The sequence below is a fragment of the Zootoca vivipara genome, chromosome 6 (assembly GCF_965207765.1).
Source record: "Zootoca vivipara chromosome 6, rZooViv2.hap1.1, whole genome shotgun sequence".
In the NCBI taxonomy this organism is placed as follows: Eukaryota; Metazoa; Chordata; class Lepidosauria; order Squamata; family Lacertidae; genus Zootoca; species Zootoca vivipara.
In genome coordinates, this window is record NC_142589.1 from 48,514,877 (window position 1) to 48,536,759 (window position 21,883).

General features: G+C 42.1%; 1 protein-coding gene across 1 annotated transcript in view; it reads right to left on the reverse strand.

Moving 5' to 3' along the window:
* The window catches only part of AMFR (autocrine motility factor receptor), a 36,260-nt gene extending 15,806 nt beyond the window's left edge, over positions 1 to 20,454 (reverse strand). Inside the window, exons 1-8 of the mRNA XM_035118147.3 lie at positions 19,833 to 20,454; positions 10,498 to 10,590; positions 8,047 to 8,211; positions 7,540 to 7,692; positions 6,198 to 6,238; positions 4,336 to 4,468; positions 3,103 to 3,236; positions 1,758 to 1,868 (exon numbers count right to left, since the gene is read on the reverse strand). Coding sequence (XP_034974038.2) covers positions 1,758 to 1,868; positions 3,103 to 3,236; positions 4,336 to 4,468; positions 6,198 to 6,238; positions 7,540 to 7,692; positions 8,047 to 8,211; positions 10,498 to 10,590; positions 19,833 to 20,090 — 1,088 coding nt within the window. The 5' untranslated portion in view covers positions 20,091 to 20,454. The remainder of the gene's footprint in view (positions 1 to 1,757; positions 1,869 to 3,102; positions 3,237 to 4,335; positions 4,469 to 6,197; positions 6,239 to 7,539; positions 7,693 to 8,046; positions 8,212 to 10,497; positions 10,591 to 19,832) is intronic.
* Between the last annotated feature and the right edge of the window lie 1,429 nt (positions 20,455 to 21,883).

Consider the following 21,883-nt stretch of genomic DNA (forward strand, 5'->3'; position numbering starts at 1 on the left):
ACCTACAATGCAAATAATTGTTTAATAGGTTATTCTAGACTCCTATGCACTGTGCATTGCAGTCAAGATATGCTACCTACCACATTCTCGCAAAATAGGAGTAACCAAGGCCAAAATGTGTGGGCTCCCATGGGTAAGGAAAAGGGTTAACTGGCATTTTTCTCATATTATAACCAGCATGCTGGCCCACTCTCAAGGCATATTGTGACTTATGGCAACCAAAATCACTCGTTTCATTATACTAGAGCCCAATAATTCGAAGCATAAGCTGGCTTCATAGAAAAGCAATGCCACTTTTTCAGGTATGTGGAAAAGCAGCTCTGAAGGGGTGTGGCCCAAGTTTCTCAGAGGAGTAAATGTGTCTGCTGGTAGTGGGTAATTATCTTATTAGAGGCTCCTTGAAACATTGACAAATACCACTTTTGACACGGCTTGTAATGAATGACAACAAACTGGTCCCTGGTTTCTATTCTCCTCCAGTTTGTTACTGATGACATAAGTAGAAGCAACCGCCAAAAGATGCCAACCAAAATGACACACCTATTTAGGAATACTTCATATATTGCACAAGACAAGTCCTGTTGGATAAGACTCAATGTTTACCCAGTCCAGCAACCTGCCTCCAAGAGTGGCCAGACAAAGGCTTCCACAAAGCCCAGCAGCAAGGTATGATGGCAAGAGCCTGCCGTTAAATTTGCCCCTCCAGCAAGAGGCATTCAGCAGAACATGGCCAAGAACCACTATCCTTCATGAATGTGGCTAATAAATCAGTTTTTAAAAATCTAATACTGCAGTCCTAACTACACTTACCTGGAGGTAAGACCCACCTAATGCAATAGGAATTACTCCTGAACAGACATGGTTAAGATTGCACTGTAAACCAGTAGGGTGTGTGTATGTCCTTGGTAAATAGAGTTATTCCAGTATCCAAATGTATTTGGGGGGCATGAATACCAAATCAAGCAATATGCTCTCTCCTTACATGCAGACATAGAATGATCTGATATGAGGTCAGGTAATGTTTTAATCAGGCATCCCCAAACTTCGGCCCTCCAGATGTTTTGGACTACAATTCCCATCTTCCCCGACCACTGGTCCTGTTAGCTAGGGATCATGGGAATTGTAGGCTAAAACATCTGGAGGGCTGCAGTTTGGGGATGCCTGGTTTTAATCATTAATTTGCTGGCTTTGTTATTAAGTGTGGCTGGGCTGCTACATTGGTTGACTGCTGTAAACCACCTTGTGAGGGTTACAAGGTAGGATGGACTATGTGCAGCCTTCCAGAGTCTTTAAAACTGTATCTCTGACCTGAAGTCATTGACAATGTTGAAAATCTGGGCTGCAAGTATTTAGGTGCTGGAGATGTGCCATGTTGGAGACCACTTGTACTATGTAAGATGTAGAGAAAAAATGTGCATTTTTTAAAGTACTGAGAAGACTGCACTATCAATGTTGGCTTCTGTACATTGAACTAATTTTTGCAGTCCTGGATAAGTATATAAAAATTCTGTCCCACAAATTTTGTTATAAGACTACATTCCTATGTCACAGTCTACACTGGGTACAGCCAGAGCAGGACAGGCAACTCCTCCGTGTCTTTTAACAAAGAAAACCAGTATATATGTTGTTGAATTGGTTTTCTTAAAAAAAAAAAAGATGAAAATGACAAAATGAGTGTGTAGTGAGATTCAACCACTAACTACAGACAATTAGAGCACACTACTTGTTCTACCCTGGTTTGCTCCCCAGGTGCGTACTTATGGAAAAGATGCCCACAAGGGAGTTTACGTGCAGCTTGCATGGAATCCCAGCAGATGGCACAGTCGTCATTGTTGGTTGCCAGCTCTTCAGGTGTTGCCACCGCAAACCTAGAAGAGAAGTGAAGATTATGATTATGATTGATAATAATAATAATATTTCTAAACCACTTTGTATTTTTAATAAAAAATCTCGCAGCGGTTTACAAAACATTAAAACATCAGATAAAATATTACTGAAGAAAGTCAAATAAAAAGTATACATTCAAAGCAACATACCGGTAATTAACTGGAAACTAACGTATTATCATAAAGATTTCAAAATAAAAGGGCAACTACAGAACGCACATTTAACACAGCAAAGTTAAAATAATTATCTTTGATGTTTCATAAGTAGACATTACTAAAGGAAGTTAAATATAAAATGTGCATTTAAAACAGCATAATTAACAAGAAAATAAGATATTATCATAAGCATAGAACATTGCTTCTGCTGACCATCCTGCAAATGGTGGTTCATGACAGGTGGCGGTTCGATGAACTGGGTCTGGCACTAAGAGACAGCCAAGATGGTCACGCCACCATCAGCATACGGTATCTAGCTAGACCAAAATGCCACCTGAGCAAAGATATCCAGCTGCGACTCAAAGAGGATGCCATTTCAGTGCCTATTTATGCTGGAACTGGGAGACTCAAAATAGCTGCTCAGCTAGTTCACCAAGAGCCTCTTCAGAAATAACACCAGGTCATGGTTGGTCATTACAACAGACCCCGAGGTGCTTCAGGCTCCCACTCTGCCACGACCCAATTGATTTGAAAACAATTAAGACTCGTGAAATTAATAATCCAAGGTTAAGTTCATCCGGTGACAGCCTTAAAAGAAACACTGATAAGGAATAATAATAATAAGCCTATCCTCATTATCAACTACACAACTTTCTGAAGACATCTGAAGGCAGCCCTGTATTGGGAAGATTTTTAATGCTTGACATTATGCTATTCTTTTATTATGCTGGAAGCTGCCCAGAGTGGCTGGGGCAACCCAGTCAATTGGGCATGGTATAAGTAATAAATTACCATATCATCACTGGAACTGCGAAGATCAGCAAGTTTACTCCTCGCAAACCAGTTTTGTAACAGTCAGATGGCAAGGAAATTAAGGGTTGTCTCCAACTAAGTTTTACTCAGAACAGACCTACTGAAATTAATGGCCCTAAGTTAGTCATGCCCACTAGTTTCAATGCATCTACTCTGAGCATGACTAACACTGGGTACAATCCTAAAAGAGCAGACTGTGAGACTGGACTCTCTCCTACTCTTGTGCAGTTAAGAGTAACTTGCTCACCTCGCTTCCATATTTCCAACCACACGGAGATAGTTCTTGTGGCGGCGAAGTCTGCGTTGAACCTCATGGAACAGGTAACGCAGCTGCATAAAGATCACCAGGCTGGCCATTGACAACCAGATATTGCCAAACAGCTTCCAAACAAATATTTAAAAGAGCATTAAGTAATCCAGCAGCACATAAGAGAAGGTGTGGGTGGACAGGGAGAGAAAGAAGAGAATGACATGAATGGCATGCAAACACACCAGGCAAGAAAAAGACAATGCCGGAAATTAGCCTACTGTGCATATGGCTTTGAAGTCCCAATGCAGCCACATCCTAAAAGCTGCCACAGCACTCTCTCTGAGTTTACTAGAAACAAGCTGCTCATTGAGTTCTCATTCAGAGTGCTGCTTAGTTTGGGCTTCCAAACAGCAACAAACTTCCTCCCCCCCCTTCCCCCCGAATTAAGGAAGGAGGAGAAAGACCTGACTAGAGTGACAACAGCATAGAAACACGGAATTGTAGCGCTGAAAGTGATGCAAGGGGTCATTTAGATAGAAAGTAAAAATGGGCCCCATGTTTCAGGCTGGTTTTAAAGGTAGGCCCAAACAAAGATTACGGCCACTGCAGGCCCCCAGAGTTTACAGCAGGCATCCCCAAACTGCGGCCCTCCAGATGTTTTGGCCTACAACTCCCATAATCCCTAGCTAACAGGACCAGTGGCCAGGCATGATGAGAATTGTAGTCCAAAACATCTGGAGGGCCAAAGTTTGGGGGTGCCTGGTTTACAGAGAAAATATTTTTGAGCCAGTTATTGATTGTAAAATTTGAACCCTATTTCCATCCCTGGGCTATAACATTTAGCTGCTACTAAATGTTTTATGATATCAATTGTATGTCACTTTGGGAAAACTTTTAATTTTGAAAAGCAGCATAGTTATCCATAAATAAAGCTACACTTGCTGTTTTTACCACAGCAGGTCCCACAATCAAAGAGTCCAGAAGAGAAAGTGGCTCTTCTCTTCTACAGCAGGAAATACTGCAGCAAAAATAGCAATCAAAGCTGAAGTTCTCTCCCACACAGTTCTCTCCCCACATGCTCACAATCCTTCTTTAGTATGGCTTAAGGATGCAGGACGTAACAAGCCATAAATAGTAACAATAAAGGTGTTTTTAAACACTTCTATAAAAGCCAGTTCTATATTATTCCCATTCTATATAGGCCATGATTCATCAGTTAACAATGCATACCAGCATGTGAATGTGATGCATCAGATCCAGTGACAAAAGCATTAGCTCCATGATGAAGTCTGTGTAATAAACGTACGTTCCCTTGCTTTCCCAGGTACCTTCATGGTTGAGATCCCACAGATGAATGACATACCTAAGTGAGGGAAGGAGTGAACACTGTGCTATTTGAAAAGCATTTTGCCAGTTTTAGAAATATCAACATTAATGAAAGACTCATTCTTAACACAAACTAGTACATATCTGCTCACCTAAAGCACATCTGTAAAGAAGGGTTATACATCATGTGGGCTCTATTCTCCCCTTACTTGGCCAGGCTAGGAATGACAAAGGCAGGTGGAGTCAAAGCTCAGAGACCTGAATGTCCTTATTTGAGGTAAATAATGTGATTTCAGCATATTACACCAGTCCTGGTCTGGAAGGTGGCAACAGGAGAACACGCCTTTTCTGCAGTGGCTCCCCACTTGTGGAATGCTCTCCCCAAGGAGGCTCGACAGATGCCTTCATTACATATCATTAGGCACCAAGAGAAGACGTTTCTCTATAACTAGGCCTTTGATTGATTAAGCAATCTATGGCCTTTTAGATGTGCTTGTGGAAGTGGGGTTATTGGTTTGTTTTTGTTTTTATTATGTATCTGTGTTCTAATTTTGTGTTTTTATGTTGTGATCTTTGGATGATGGGCAATATACAAATTTAATAAAATAATTGTGGCTAACAATTTAAGTAAATATTTACAGCTCACACAAGAAGATATACAAGAATCTACTGTATCATGTGTGTAATGCCAGCCCACCATTCCTGAATTAGTCTTCTACATACCGTATATATATTTTAAACTCATGTGTTTCACAGAGATTCATATTGAGATGGAAGACATTATGAATGAATAGATAACAAGTTTATATTAAACATTTTGATTCAGATTTGATTTTAAACCATGGCACTTATTGAGTTTTTAAAATATGAATCTAAATTTTAAAACTTTCATTTAAATTAAAAAAAATCCATTTGGGGAAAAAAAGCCTCCAAAACACATACTGCACCAGAGATATGATCAAAGGAACCTACTGGTATATAAATTCCATAAACCACTCTGATTTAACTGCATATTTTTTCTACAGAAATTTGAAGTCAATAAAGTTACAAAGAAAAAATAGAAAATATTGAGGCAAACAATCTAACATGTTAAAGGAGAAGGGACTTAAGTGCATTATATTTTTCAACTTTAATGCTGATAAAATCAGACATCTTCTTAAGACTGACTCATTTAACTCATTTGCTGAATAAGTAAGAATATAAGAACAGGTGCACCAGCCAGAGTGAAGCAGTCACTATACCATTAAAAGAAGAAAGTACTAAAAAAATTTAAGTTTAATACGAAAATCAGATGTGGTCTTCTATCTCATGATAGTCACTCTGGTGTGGCCTTTGGTGTTGATCAATCTGTACATCCTAGTCCTACTGCATGCCTTTTTAAGTACCATAATTTAACCCGAAGTTTCAGAATAACACCATTATATTTTAATATACTAATGTTTTATTCTATGCCTTTTACATAAAACAAATCATACCATCCTGCAATTCAGAGGTAACCCAGATATTGGCCTCCAAGTCCCATCAGTCCCGGTCAATAGGGTCAAGGATCAGGAATGCTGGGAGTTGTAGTCCAGCTACTTCTGGAGGGCCAAAGGTCGCCCAATCCCATTAAATAATTTATTGAAAATAATTGCATGGATAAATATAAAACAGAAAAGGAAGAACAGTTGGGCAACTGAAGCATGCTCCTCACAACACACATGCTTTGTGTGTGAAATCAAACACATGCCCTTTGTTACCTACCTAAACCCCAATCTTTTACTTACCGTAAAATCACATGCACAGTTCTCACAGTAACAAGTAGGGACTGTAGGGAACAAAAAGAGGAAACAATTCACTGGAATTGTTTGAAACCTGATAAGAGAACTAGAAACCTGAGGCAGAGAACTAGAAAAACAAGAAAACTGCTTTTCCAGACAGGCAGGACAAAATGTGCTTCTTAAATTTCAGTATTAAACTTTTGCTAACAAGTCTATGCTGTCTTCCTATGGGAAGGAATAAGCTCCAGGAATTAGAAGGGCTCCTTTAGAAGGAAACAGAATGGTACCATACAATAGATGGTCTGTAAGCTCTCCCCCTTGGAAGACTGATCGGGGCAGGAAGGGAGCTTCTTGCAAGCAAATAGTTCTTATTGTTCTAGGGAGAAGCTTAAGAATGGTTAGAGATGGTAGTGAAAATTGATATAATCATTTGTCATAAGACATAAGAGGATTATATTTCCTTCAGATTTCCATTTATTTTTTTAAAAGGTCAGTGCCACAAGTAGTAGCTTGTTGTATAAGGAAATAATAAGCCATGTATAAAAAGAGATGTCCTTGATGGCTGAATTTGGTACAACTCTGGTGGTGTTGTTGTTGTTAATTAATTAAATTTTCATTTTAAAAACATTGTCTGGCATCTTTTTTCAGTAATTCCTCCTCTGCTCACCAAAACTGCTACTACAGGCAGTATTGGGCAACTTGCCTCCTCACAAGTTACGGGAGGAGACCATTTGCATGTGCTACCTTATGTTCAAATAAGCATAATTCCATTGGTTATGATGGTTGAGACTGATGGGAGTTGTAGTCCAAAACACCTGAAAGTGTTTTGTAGAAGGTTGTAGAAGGTTGCTCTTGCAACCATTATTTCCTTTTCTATACAACTGGTTATTCATTTAAATTTACATTTTATTTCTCTTTCCTTTCCTTCTCTTATACTCATTTAGTTTAGGGACTCCTGGAGATCAAAGGGCTCACAAACTCAATTATGAATGAATGCTGTAAACCATCCTGAAATAAAATATATTTTAGAACCATTAAGAGTATTAGCACTTAATACAGAGGGCAATTATTTCAAACAGGCTACATTCACCAATTCATACAGTGACTTGAGTTTTCCTAAGCCCAGACAACAGAATGTTAACTGCTCACACTGCTTTCTGCAAAAAATATTAATAATCTTGAGCATAAAATGCAGTATCCTATTCACTGGATACTCTGTGAATCAAAAATAAATTCTGATGTATTCTGCCTAGAGAATTAGAGCGTACACAAGCAAGGTTGCACAAATAAAACAAGGCTAACCAGAAAATGTTGAGCACATTAATCTCACACTAACAAGAAATCTCACCTCTGCTGCCATGAAAGATAATGTGTGCATTCCATGGGTATAGCCAATAATACCACACACAACTGCTAGTCCACAGCAGGAAAGAAGCATAGCTACTAGCAGGGTCAGGACTCTGATGTGGCTGTTCATTGGTGTGGTGGGTGAAAAGGAGAGCTGAAATATACAAATGAAGGCATTAGAAAACACCAATTGCTCCTATTTACTTCCAAAACACACTGAATTCCTGCAGAGCCAAAGCATGTTAAAGAACTTGAAAAGAAGCACAGAAAACTGGCACATAGACTGAAGTGCAACTTGAACAGGAGGTGTATGCTGAAAAGCGTTCCAGCATTTATTTGTTCTTTACCATAGAGGTGATCGACAAGCTCAAGCAAAAACAAACAACTCAAACTGATTTCCATCATTTATTCTACGTATCAACTTTAGATTTCTTTGGCAAGAGAATACATACACTCCTGTATAAAAGAACCCCCATCCTCAACTTTAAACCACCAGCCAAAAACTTACATATTCAAACCTATCCTTGCAGAGCTGAACCATAAGATGCAGAAACACGAGCCCGGAGAACCAAAGGCACCACATGACCACTTCTTCCACCGTCTGAACATTTAGTACACCAAAAATAAAGATGAACTTGTAGAAGATGAAGTTCCAAAATTTATCCTTGAGATGCTGAAATAGATTTGTACATGTAGTTAAAAAGAATTCTTCAAGAATTGGAGCTACAAGCACACACATGAAAACAGCTGTTACAAGTTATTATGCTGAGGGGTTATGCCCACATTCTTAGCTAAGAATCTACCTTAGATGTGGAGCGGTGTCATTAACCCGCAAAGACACTGATTCTTTAAAATGCAAGAGGTCCTTACTAGGAAGTAAGAGATAGAAAAATATGGTGCACAGGCTATACTCTTAAGACAGGGTTAGTCAAAGTGTTGCCTTCCAGATTGTGTGGACTACAACTCCCATCAACCCCAGACAACTTGGCCAATGGTCACAGATAATGATAGTTGTAAGCTACAGATTCTGGATGACACTACAAAAATGGTGGATAGTGTACAAGGAAGTAAGGATATTTGGCAGAATTTTTTGTTATTGCTTCTTAGGGAGGGTTTTAATCTGTGGGAAATCTTTTAAGTGAATATCTGGGGACAGGTACTTTGTTCAACATGGAGTACTAAATATATAATTAAAAACATAATTAATCTTGATGTCTGGTATACTAAAGTTTGGTAAATAGCTTTATGAGGGAAACTATCACATAAACTAAAAGTAGCCAGAGGACAAAGCAGACTTGATATAATAAAACCAAATTGCAAATAAATTATTTCTTATGCACAGCACAACCATCCTGTCCCTCCAGTGTATCAAGGTATTTGAGTACAAGTAAAGGTGAAGGATTCCTGGACGGTTAAGTCCAGTCAAAGGCAACTACAGGGTGGGGTGCTCATCCTGCTATTCAGCCCTAAGGGGCTGGCGTTTGTCCACAGACAACTTTCTGGGTCATGTAGCCAGCATGGCTAAACCACTACTGGCGCACGGAGGACCGTGATGAGTGCCAGAGTGCACAGAAATGCAATTTTGAGTACAATAAGCACACAATGATTGACCAATTTGTTAGGATTTGCCATCCTCATATTTCCGCTTTGAATTGTACAATGCTTTTCTGTTATTCACCATTTGTTTTATGCTTGATTAATATTGAAAATGCAATACAAATCTAGTATATAATACCGTGTGATGGAGTGAGCCACAAGTAACTTGCATCTTTACTTGCATATAAGCAACATAGCATCTTCTTTTCATAAGTCTATTGGATGCTATAGTTAGTGAATATACATCACTTATTTGAGGTTTATTCTAAAATTACAAGTGTCCTGACAAGATACTTGGATGCCTTTGAAACATTTTTTGAGTTTATTATTACACCATTTTTCCCCATTCTAGTAGGATTGTTCTGTTATGTTGTCAAACTTATCTGTGTAACTACAAGGACTCAAATAAAATTCACTGTAAAGTAGAATTATTATTTTTTAATTAGTCAACAGCCTGGTTTACACAAACCTCACAAGGCTATGCATTACTACTCAGATTTCACATGTACTGTATATGCTGCAAGCTCAAGAATACGTATTGAGAAATTGGGTGTTTTCCTCAGTAATCAGGATGTTGTTGCTTGTTAGGCTGCTTGAAAAAATCTAATCTATGGCTTAATGAGGGTGACCAAAGTCTCTTAGGTTTCATTTTCAAACCCAGAATTAATTTTAGAGTGCATAAGCATAACTCATCTTCCTTTATTAACATTATTTTTTTTAAAAAAAAGATTTATATACCGTCCTTCATCAAAATATCTCAGCCATAGCTGTCAAGTTCTCCCTCTTTTAAGGGAAATTCCCTTATGCTGAATAGGCTTCCTCGCGAGAAAAGGGAAAACTTCGACAGCTATGATCTCAGCAGCACTTTCTAATACAAGGATGGTGAGTCTGTGGTCCTCCAGATATTCTTAGATTACAACTCCCATCAGTCCCAACCAGTATGGATAATGGTCCGGGATGATGAGAACACTAGTGCAACAACATCTGGAGAGCCACAACAGCTGGAGAGCCACAGATTCCCCATCTGTTCTCTAATCTAGTATAATCAAAGACCTCTCAACTTTGGAGCTGAGCCAGTACCTCTCTAAGCAACACAGCCTAAGTTTTAAATTACTGTACTTTCTATAATTACCCGAATTGATCTGCATACCATGGTCAGATAAAGATGTACCTGTAAGCAAGACTTTATTTTCTATATATAGTGAATAAGGAGGAAGGTTACGTACAAACATATTCCTGGAGGTTAAATTTAATCCTGAGTAACACCAAATATTCCCAGATGAAAAATGAAAATCACTAATCCACCTATCACAAAGTTCTTTGTTAAGTCTACCCACCAGCAAGACCTACAGGACTTTCTTACCTGTCTTTCACTAACACGGAGGGGACCAAACACAACACCCTGTATTAGTTTAGCAATCAGCATCAAAATACAGCAAGCCGTATTCACGAGTACCTGGAACAAAAAATAAAATATATTTGTATGTTATGCTTATCCTGTCTTGAGTCTCAACATGAATTTTCTGCCATTAAAACTCATTGGTTTGGAACCCCCTGGCCAATTTGCCCAACTGATCAAGAACCATGTTTCTCCCAACTGTGATCAGCCTTTGCCTCCTTCAAGTGTTTAGCGGTGTAAAATGGTGATTATTAGGCTCTCTCCCTCCTAAGCAGATAATATTACCGGTAAAGGCTACATTGGAAGTTCCCTGGAAAAGAGGCCATCCTAGGATACAAGAAAATACCTCCAGAAACCCATGTTATTTTGTTTCATTTATACAAATATTTGTATCCTACAACACATTTCAACAAATCACAAGGTTGTTTACAATATTAAAATATATAACACAGTAACAAACAAAAACAATACTTCCCCCAGTTTAAAATTCCATACAGTCAGACCTCATGTTGCATCCGCTTCATGTCGCGTCTTTCCGCGTTATGTCCCACGGCAACCCGGAAGTTCCAGAACGGGTTACTTCCGGGTTTCACCGCTCGCGCCTGCGCAGAAGCGCTAAATTGCGCTTTGTGCCTGCGCAGAAGTACCAAATCGTGCCACACGTCTGCGCAGACACAGCGCTTTGAGTTAAAGGCATTTCACGTTACAGACGGGCCTCTGGAACGGATCCCGTCTGTAACACGGGGTGTTGTTGTTTAGTCATGTCCGACTCTTCGTGACCCCATGGACCATAGGACACCAGGCACTCCTGTCTTCCACTGCCTCCCGCAGTTTGGTCAAACTCATGTTCGTAGCTTCGAGAACACTGTCCAACCCTCTCATCCTCTGTCGTCCCCTTCTCCTAGTGCCCTCAATCTTTCCCAACATCAGGGTCTTTTCCAGGGAGGCTTCTCTTCTCATGAGGTGGCCAAAGTATTGGAGCCTCAGCTTCAGGATCTGTCCTTCCAGTGAGCACTCAGGGCTGATTTCCTTCAGAATGGATAGGTTTGATCTTCTTGCAGTCCATGGGACTCTCAAGAGTCTCCTCCAGCACCATAATTCAAAAGCATCAATTCTTCGGCGATCCGCCCTCTTTATGGTCCAGCTCTCACTTCCATACATCACTTTAATAAGTTGAATAAGAGCATGAACCAAACAACATAAAAATGTGGCCGAGCCAGTTTGCCTCTGCCTTTTTAAATGAAAATGAATGCTACTCAAAGTTCCCAGCTGAACAGACCTCAAGCCTCAGGTTTGTGGTTTGTAGCCCAGATAGCGCAATGTGAACAACAGTACAATGCATTTCCAAAATGTCCAATTCTGAAAGCAAAGAGCTATGTTTCTTTAAAACCGTGCGACCTAATTTCTAAATTTCTAAATTACAGTCTCACTTACCAGCAAGATGTGTATATAACTAAGTTTACTGCTTCATTCATAATAGCAGAATTAAACAAGATTTTAAATCAATTGAACAAGATTTTACAACAGCCTACAGCTTTCTCAGTCAGTCTCGGGGGGGGGGGGTTCATGGGGTAATGAAGCAAGCAGAGGAAAGGCTCCAACTCTCTCATCCACCTGCAATTTGACCTTTGCTCACTGACTGCATTCGCACATCATTATAAAAAGGGTTGCCAACTAATCATGTGTGCTCATGCACAATGGCCATTTGCTTCTGGCATGAGCAAGAGAAACAAGTCAGAAAGCTGCATTTAAGTTCTGCTTCCCATGACATCTAACTAGGGATTGTGGTCTGTTGCTCCCTAACAAACCGGGGTCACTAGCTGACCTCCAACCATGGTTTGTTGTCCTGGCTTGTTTTTAAGAAATAAACCATGATCCTGGGGAGTTTGAACATCATGGGAAGCCAAGCTGAATTACAGCTTATTGATTGGCTTCGCCAGTGGAGGAGCAAATGGGAGCAATCAGGCCATCTGCAGCAGATTTCTGCCTGTGCAAAATAAACCACAAAAATCCAGCAACCCTGGTTTGTCATAATGTATAAACATTACCAATTTCTACTGCAAAGATGAAACACAAGACTCCCTTTGCAAGACATAGTAGACATTGAGATATCTTTGTCAAAGTTATCCAACTATTGTTATTAATGTCACATACTGTAGATGACTATTCATATACACTGAAAAATGTTTAGGAGTCATAGTATTTAAAGTGAATGGTGAGAAAAAGAAAAACATTTTTGCTATAACTTTTTTAAAAAAGACTCTTGATACTGTTAATACTGGGGCAGCTCTCAGTTATAAACAAGTGATGAGAAATAAATAAGTGATGAAAACCTCACTGAACACTGCAGACTTCCCCAAAGGCTGTGAGAAAGGAAAGACTTTGAATGACACAATTGTAAGGGATGTGGGTACCAGTATTCCTGGTGAGTGGTTAATGTCTTCAATTAGCAATCATTTACAGAATCACCACTGTTCAAATGTCATACAATGATCACACGTGGCTCCTGCTGCACAATACATGCCATTGTTGAAGGCTGGCCAAATGCAACTGGCATTTCGGGTGTTCATATGGTAGAACTCTGCTGAAGAATATTGAAGACTAACAAGACTAAGTCACCTCCCCAGGATAATACATCTTGCATCTGAAATACCCCCCAAAAGACTCATGTGCAGGCTTGCCTTTCCACAATGGTTAACATCCTTTTAACTTGCTTATACAGTTTTTAAAATGATTTTGCGTTTTATTGCTGTAAACCACTATTATTTTAATTACATAGCAGTATATAAATAAATAAATAAATAAATAAATAAATAAATAAATAAAGTGCAGGATATTCAAGGCTTACAAACTCTGTTTCAAAAACTGAAATAACTGAAGCGCTCTATCTCTTTATTAGTTAAGTGATATTTTGGGTCAAGTGTGTAATTTCAATTCAGCGACCATTACAGCACAAAATAATCAGATTGAGATAGCTATACAACGTGAATGGGTCTTCAGTCCTAACCAAGGCAAAGCCAGAATGTTTTGTTACTAGACAGGGGCAGTGATGAGGTTACCTGAACCTAATAGTCATAGGCCCCCTCCTCTTAGATGGTAATGTAAAGGTAAAGGTAAAGGGACCCCTGACCATTAGGTCCAGTCATGACCGACTCTGGGGTTGCGCGCTCATCTCGCATTATTGGCCGAGGGAGCCGGCGTATAGCTTCCAGGTCATGTGGCCAGCATGACAAAGCCGCTTCTGGCAAACCAGAGCAGCACACGGAAACGCCGTTTACCTTCCCGCTGTAGCGGTTCCTATTTATTTACTTGCACTTTAACGTGCTTTCGAACTGCTAGGTTGGCAGGAGCTGGGACCGAGCAACGGGAGCTCACTCCGTCACAGGGATTCGAACCGCCGACCTTCTGATCAGCAAGCCCTAGGCTCAGTGGTTTAACCACAGCACCACCTGGGTCCCACAAGATGGTAATGTATATTACTTCAAATGTGGTCAGCCAGTCTTGCTGCATATTGTGGCCCTAGATTTCTGGCCCCAGATCCTGCCCTGGCACCACAAATGAACAGAGGACCCTAAGCAAAAGCAATGGAAACAACTCTTAACTTTATACAGCAAGGTGCATGCGCGCACACACAATTATCTCTCTATCTAGACAAGGAAGTGGCATTATCACAGTTCAAGGACACATTTCAGAAAGGAAAAATCACTTGAGAATGTCCAGAGTAGGCCTGGTGAGTGTGTGGCATAGAGAAAGTCCCAAGGGCCAGGCAGAGTGGCCTTGAGGACCACATTCAGACCCCGGCATGAGTTTCTCCACCTCTGATGTACAGAATTGAACTCTAGCTGAACTGAACTCTACCTGCTGTTTTGGCATGAGTTTTTATAGGCAATTATCAAATGCATCAAGTACACTGTCTTATTTCACTTACAAAATCAGGTAAAGCAGATGAGAACTGAGGTGCACACTTTTTGAATGTTAGCTTCAGAATGCAGCCAGCAAAATCTAGGTAACCCCTGTATATTTCTCCACACACTCTGGGCAAACATGAGATACATAGCTCAAGCATAATCTTAGCCTGTAGCCATGGGACTGAGGCCACTGATCAGGTTGCATAACCATTAACAACAACCCCAAGGCAATGACCTTGCTCTACAAGTTTAAAACTGGCCAGAGAATGTTCTGGAAGGCAGATCACTTCATTGACACCAAGGAACTATAATTCTAGCCTGCTCGTACCATGCCTGTGGTGTGTGTAACAAATTGCCAACACTGAACTTGTGTAAGAGCTGTGGGAGATTATGCCGGGGAGATCTATGAAGCACCGAGTAGGACAAAACTCTATGACCTATGACTCAGGGGCCAAAGTCATTTTATGCAGCTGCTGATGCCTCCTGAAGCGCACTTTGCTGCCTCCATTGCATCCTCACTGTGCCATCTGGCAGAGCTTTTGCAGGTGTGCAAATGAGGTGGGAGAATTGACAGTAGCTTGCTGTGACTTGTTTGCAAAGCATTTGAGGAAAAAATCACTTGCATCCACTGGGATCTTGACTCTGCTGTTACAGCAGATGAATCTCAAGGAATGTCCAGGGCACTGTCTAGTCCTCTTGTGTTGGATGTGTCTTGGTTATTAAGGCTCAAGGATGTGCACAAAATGCCTGAATCAGTCAGGGCAACCACGTTTGCTCTGGACACTTGTTCATCTTGGCTGATAACAATGACCATGATATTCTTCTAGAACAGCTGTCCGATTTAAGGGCTGGGTGGCACTGTTACATTGCAGTGGTTCCGGTTCAACTTGGATTATTTCCAGAGGGTGATACTTGGCGAGGCCCTGTAAAACATTCAATTTGGGGTTCTATTTTATCCCCTATGCTGTTTAATCCCCACTCAGTGGTTTCTACATGAAAGCACTGAGTGGGGTTATCCAGAGTTTTGAAGAATGTCATCAGCAATATGCTGGTGACACACAGCATTACTTCTCCTTTAGATCTACAAGTGTGGCAATTGATGTGCTGGACTGTTGCCTTGTCTCAGTAATGAACTGGATGAGACAAACAAACTGAAACTCAATCCAGGTAACACTAAGTAACTGTTAGTGGGTGGTTCCCTAGATTGACTGGAAGAGAGGTTGCATGCTCGTGATGGGGTTACACTCCCTCTGAAGGAGTGAGTACATAGCCTGGGGATTAGGTACCCTCAGTAGTGCAGAGTGTCTTCAATCAGCTTTGGTTGGGGGCCCAACTGCATCCCTATATGAACAGGTGTCGTGATATTACAAGCATCTCTATGCCTAACCCCGCAAAGTAAGCAGGGAAAGCTGCAAAGCATTGTGGGACCCTGGTTCAGCTTTAAACAGCCTGGGCCTGGGAAGTTCACCTTTTCAACTTAAGGGAGGGAATTCCAGTTGTCTCTTCCCAGCCTTTGATTTAAGTGTTAATTCTCACAGCTTGCAGCTGCTTTATCTCACATCCTCTTGATAAGAACTAAGGACTCTCATTTGTGTCTGAGAACAGGAAGGTTGGATTGCCCTGGAGTGATTGATGTGTAAACACCGAACATCTGCATAAGCTCTTAATTGATTGACAAGACAAACGCACTGTCCTCTATTGATAGGTTGATTTGAAAGTAAAGCTAATGTGGATTGGCTTGTTATCTGAAATCCCACGTGTGCTGTGTGTACGCCCTGAGGGGGTTTGGGGGGATTTAAGTCTGTAAAGAGAAAGTGTTTTTTATTCTGCAAATAAAAATTCTGCCTGCTGTCTTGCTGTTTCAAAGAGCCTGAGAAATGCCGAGCTTGCTGGGCTCTCCGCTGCAAGTTGCCAGGATGGAGAAATGCAGCTTTGTTCTCAACACCTTCTTAAGTTTGTATTCGTAAGTTAAGTTGTTTATTGTTTTATCTTTGTAATTCCTTTCCTGAGAACTGCTATATTCTGTCTGTTTAACTATCTTTCTATAATAAATAGTTAAGAGAGATTTCTGTGGGTTTTGGTCCTTTCTGGCTTCATATTGCTAAACCAGTCCTTGCTGCTTTGCCCTCTACCAGAGAAATATTTGTCCAAACAGCTTGGCTATAGCGTTTGGTGGTGGCAGACTACCAGTAACTTCAGTAGAGCGACGGGGTATAGCTTGGTGCTCCCCGGAAAGGGGGCAGCCCAGTGGTCTTCGGAGGAAGAGCTGGTGTGCCAAGGTGGGGGAGAGACAAAAGGTACCCTGTGCTCTACCACGACAACAGGGATAGCCTCAGGTCTGTCATCTATGCTCTGCTAACCTCTGTCTTAGATTACTGCAACATGTTATATGTAAGGTTGCCTCAGAAGACAGTTGGAAAATTCAGCTGGTGCAGAATTCAGCAGCCACGTTGCTAACTGGGGCAAGATGGTTTGAGCATATACCGTAACGCCAATCCTGGCCTGACTGCACTGGCTGCCAATTAGTTTCCGGACCCTATTCAAAGTGCTGCTTCTGATCTATAAAGACTCAAATGGCTCAAGACGGCAATACCTCAAGAACCATCTATCCCCATATGATCCCCTGCAATCATCATCTTAGGCCCTTGTGTGCTTCCTCCATGAAAGGTCTGGAGGGTAGCAACACAAGAATGGGCTTTCTCTGCAGTAGCTCCTCTTTGTGGAATGTTCTCCCTAGCAAAAATCTCCTGGTGCCTTCATTACATATCTTTAGGGGCCAGGCAAAAACATTTTTCTATAACCAGGCTTCTGACTGATTAACATTCTATGGTAGCATCATCATCATCGTTGTCGTCTTGGCCCAATTCCTTCCTGTGGAACATCCTCCTTTCAGATGTCAAGAATTACACAACTTTTAGAAGACATCTGAAAGCAACCCTGTATCAGGAAGTTTTTTATGCTTTATGTTTTTATTATGTTTTTAGATATGCTGTAAGCCACCTAGAGTGGCTGGGGAAACCCAGCTAGAAGGGTGGGGTATAAATAATAATAAATAATGAACCATTTAGGACCTGCAAAGTCCTAAATGGTTCAGGACTGTATCATCTAAACTGAAGCCTGCTCTCATATGATCCTACTTGTAAATTTAAGAACTGTGTCTGAGGTCTTCCTTGTGTGTCTGAGGTTTCTCCTTGTGGTGAAATTATATTATTATTATTATTAATTTATTAGCTTCCCAGCTGACTGGGGCTGGATCTAGACACATCAAAGAAGCGTTTCAGTTTAAAGTGTTGTAAATTTAAACAGGGAAAACACGTAGAGAAAAATGAGACTCTATGTCGCCATCTGGTGGTACAATGTTATATCGCACATACAATGCATATAAATCACTTTTTCTTTTCCAGTCTAGCTGAGTCCTAGGTTGCCCCAGCCACTCTGGGCAGGAAATCAATTAGGGTGCTGAGCGCACAGCACAGCATCTTTTCAATAGTAGTTCTGCAGTTGGAGAACTGTCTTCGACTTAACATTTGCTTTGGCCCCTTAAGTTCTGACATTCAGGAAAGCCATCAACTTATATTTTTACTACTGCCTTTCCTTAAGAGCACTTTGGTAATCTACTGATAGTTCAGTTATCTCCAATACATCTATTTGTCTACATCCTCTCAATGCTTCATATTCTGCCTGAAGTTTATTGTATTTCTTTCTCTCTGTCATTTTGTGAGGACTTGGTCCTGAAAAGCAACTAACAAATAGCCAAAATAAAATTATAGTCCTGCAGTCCTGCAAATCCCCTGAACCAGACAACTATGGCATCAAGATGCTTTGGAATAAGGGATACCCCTTCAGAACAAGGCAAGAAAGAGAATACAAGGTGACCAGACAACGTTGGAACCAACATTAAATGAACTCTTCATTAGCACCATTACATACTAGTTAGTACACTGTCCCCTTATTTTTCTAGGTGCTGTCTATTATGTATCCCCAAAACTCCTAGGCCAGCTTCCAGCAACTACTTTTTTCCACTAAATATCTCCTTAGGGACAATGAGTAACCCTTAGTACTCCCTATCTGCTACTCTGTCCCCACACTTTTTGACCCTTAACAATCTTTACATTTGCCTTTCAGATGCCTTCTCATTCTGTCAGCTATATCACTCTGCCAAAAAAATGCCCCCCCCCTACTCAGATGTGCAAATACGAACAGAATGTCAGGGAGCAGTGGGTGACTAGCAACCCTCTTCCCCAAACAAGCACATGTAATTCCTGCACTGATCCTTAGGCACACATACCCTATTCCCTGTCATTATACCCACACCATGCCATGCGGAGTTACTCTCATCACCCTGATGCTACCTTGAACATCCCCTACAACACACACATCCCATAATGTGGGGGAAAGAGAAGCCTATGCAGTATCCTCGTTCCTAATATTTTCACCAGTGTGTCCCACTATGTCTCTACACCTTGCAAGATCCAACCCTCTGACCCACTCTACAAGGACCACATTTCTTTGGGCCTCTTTGAGAGGGAGGAGTATACTGTATTGGCAAGGGAATTACTGCTGTGAATGGTGTCTATGAGGAATAAGATGGGAGATACACCCTACTCCAAGGGTAAACAAACTAAGGCCTGGGGGCCGGATCTGGCCCAATCACCTTCGGATGGTCCCGGAATCAGCGGGTTTTTACATGAGTAGAATGTGTCCTTTCATTTAAAATGCATCTCTGGGTTATTTGTGGGGCATAGGAATTCGTTCGTTTCCTCCCCCCCCCCAAAAAATAGTCTGCCCCCCCCCAAGGCCTGAGGGACAGTAGACCGGCCCCCTGCTGGAAAGGTTTGCTGGCCCCTGCCCTACTCCCTCCAAACATCAGGTGCCCACTCCCCACAATACTCTCCTCCTCTCCTCCAGGCACCTTCTCTTCCCTAAAAAAACAAAACACTCACCAGCGGGGCTGAATCCAGACTCAGACATGCTTAAGTGTTAGCGATTTCAGTGGGCCTAGTCCCTCAACCTTCCATGGAGGATTAGTCCAACCGGCACCCATTAATTTCACTAGGTCTACGGTCTACTCCGAGGACAACTTCGTGGGATCTAGCCCACCGGCCTGAGTGGGGTTGTTGGCTCCCACCCCACGTTGCCTAGAGGTCTTCCTCCTTTACAGGTGGGCCACTTGTGCCCCATGACTTCTCTCATTCTCCCCCAAATCAGGCGCCCACCCCTGCCCCGTCTCCTAATTCACCCTCAGCAGCCCCGTCCTCCTCACACCTTTCTTCGAAGTAATCCCCCTCGCACACCCCACCCGGGGCCTACCGTATTCCCCAGGCCGTCTATCTCCCACTGACCCCGGGGATCACGCCTCCCCACCTCGCCTTCTCTTCCCGGGCGACTCACCCAAACGCAGAGGCTGTCGGAGAGCAAATAATAGGCGACGTCCAGGGCAGCGGGCCCGGTCCGCGGCGACAGGTCGCCCTCCTCTCCTCCTCCGGTCTCCTGCTGCAGCCGCACCCCGGGGGGCTCTTCCGTGTGCTCGGCGGCCTGGCTGAGGGCGCGGTAGGCGCTGAGGCTGCTGCCCAGCAAGGCCAGGGCGCTGAGCGCCGTGTAAGTGCGCAGGCTGGGCCAAGGGAAGCGCTCCAAGAAGAGCAGCGGCATCGCGGAGGCCTGGCGGGCTCCAGCCCGGGCTCGCTAGCGCGGTCCGCGGGGTCTCCCGGCAACGGCCCAGCGCCCGCAGGGAGAGGCCTACTCCCGCCGACTCCGGCTCACACGCACGGAACTCGGGAGCGAAAACCGCGCAGTCGCCCGCTTGCCCGCCCGCTGCTGGCCGCCCCGGGGCCTCTTCCCGAGCGAATGAGCGCCTCCCTCAGGAGCCCGCCCGCTCCGTCGCGAATCCGGCCCACTGACTCGGCGGCGGAGGCGGCGGCCTCTCCGGCCTGGGGCGGGAGAAGGCGGCCGGCGCTGACTTTGGGGTGGAGGGACGGGACAAGCTGCCCAGCTGAGCCTTCCCCTGCCTGGCAGTGACCGGCGGGCGCGGAAATATGGAAGGGGAAATACAGAAAGGGGACGGACAGAGGGAAAGGTGGGTGGATTTTGGGGGAACAGGCCGCGCGGGGCGGGTTTCTTGTCGGGATATGCTCACACATCTAACACATCACACCCCCTACATATATTTTAGACACATGCAAACACGCATGTGCTGTGTGCATATATTACCCACACAAAATATTATGTTAGACACACACACTACGGACAAAATAAAAAAATTCTTTCCAGTAGCACCTTAGAGACCAACTAAGTATGTAATTGCATGCACAGGAAAGCTCATACCAATGACAAACTTAGTTGGTCTCTAAGGTGCTACTGGAAAGAATTTTTTTAATATTGTTTCTACTATGGCAGACCAACACGGCTGTAACTAATACTACGGACAGTACAGTATACGCACTCTTTATTATTATCATCAGGCATAATCTATGCCAAAAGTTATACTTCTAATTAAAGTGTATAAATTATATATTCAATGTAATGCATGATGGGTGTATAATGCTTAGTTTGTTTAAATGTTTAAAATACAGCTTTTGATTTTAACATTGTAACCTTGGTGGTGTCTTGTAAGCATGAAGAGCAAATTTAAATAAATATATTGTGTGAGACATGGGTTTGTATGTATATGACACAAAATATTCAAACACACACACACATTTCTTACAGTTCAGAATAGTCCAAGTGTTTCTGCGCATCTTATTAAAATATAGTGCATACCTGTTGACCAATAGTTAGGTTTTTAAATATTGAGGTTTCTTTCTTTCTATTGCCAACTAATCCCCTGCCTTGTAACACAATCCTTTACATTTCCAGTCCTTTGTAAAAAAAAAAAAAAACCTCCCCTGCAGATGAAACTATGGGTTTGTTTTTTTAAGTTTTTAGCAGACACAAAACACAATAGAGAGAAGGTGGTTGTCTAATATTAATTGGGAATGAGTTCCAAAGGGCTGATGCTTCCACCTTGAAGAAGCAATTCATTGCAAGTGCAGAACAATTGTAAAAGAGCCAGTTGTGCAGATCAAAGTAGTTGAGTGGATACAGTACTTATCTCCTGGAAGATACCGGTATCACCATGCAACTCTTCCATCTGTTGACATCAGGGTTGGAGCCTTCTGCAAGCTTTATGAATAATAAAATCCCCATAGCATGGACCCATTTTTCATATTTCAGTTCCACCCCCGCCCCCTCACATTTTTCAAAACTGTCTGACAAAAGAACTTGCATCAGTATGGACTATTTATTATTACACTCCCTCAAAAAAGCATCTAAAATAAATTTAAGAACTTCTGTAACCAATTCATGGTGTCTGGATTGTCCCGCCAAAACAGAAAGGTTTTCTGACCCCTCCTTCACAAGTCTTGTGTTGTAGGTCTGTATTTGTTTATAAACAGCAAATGGCAAAC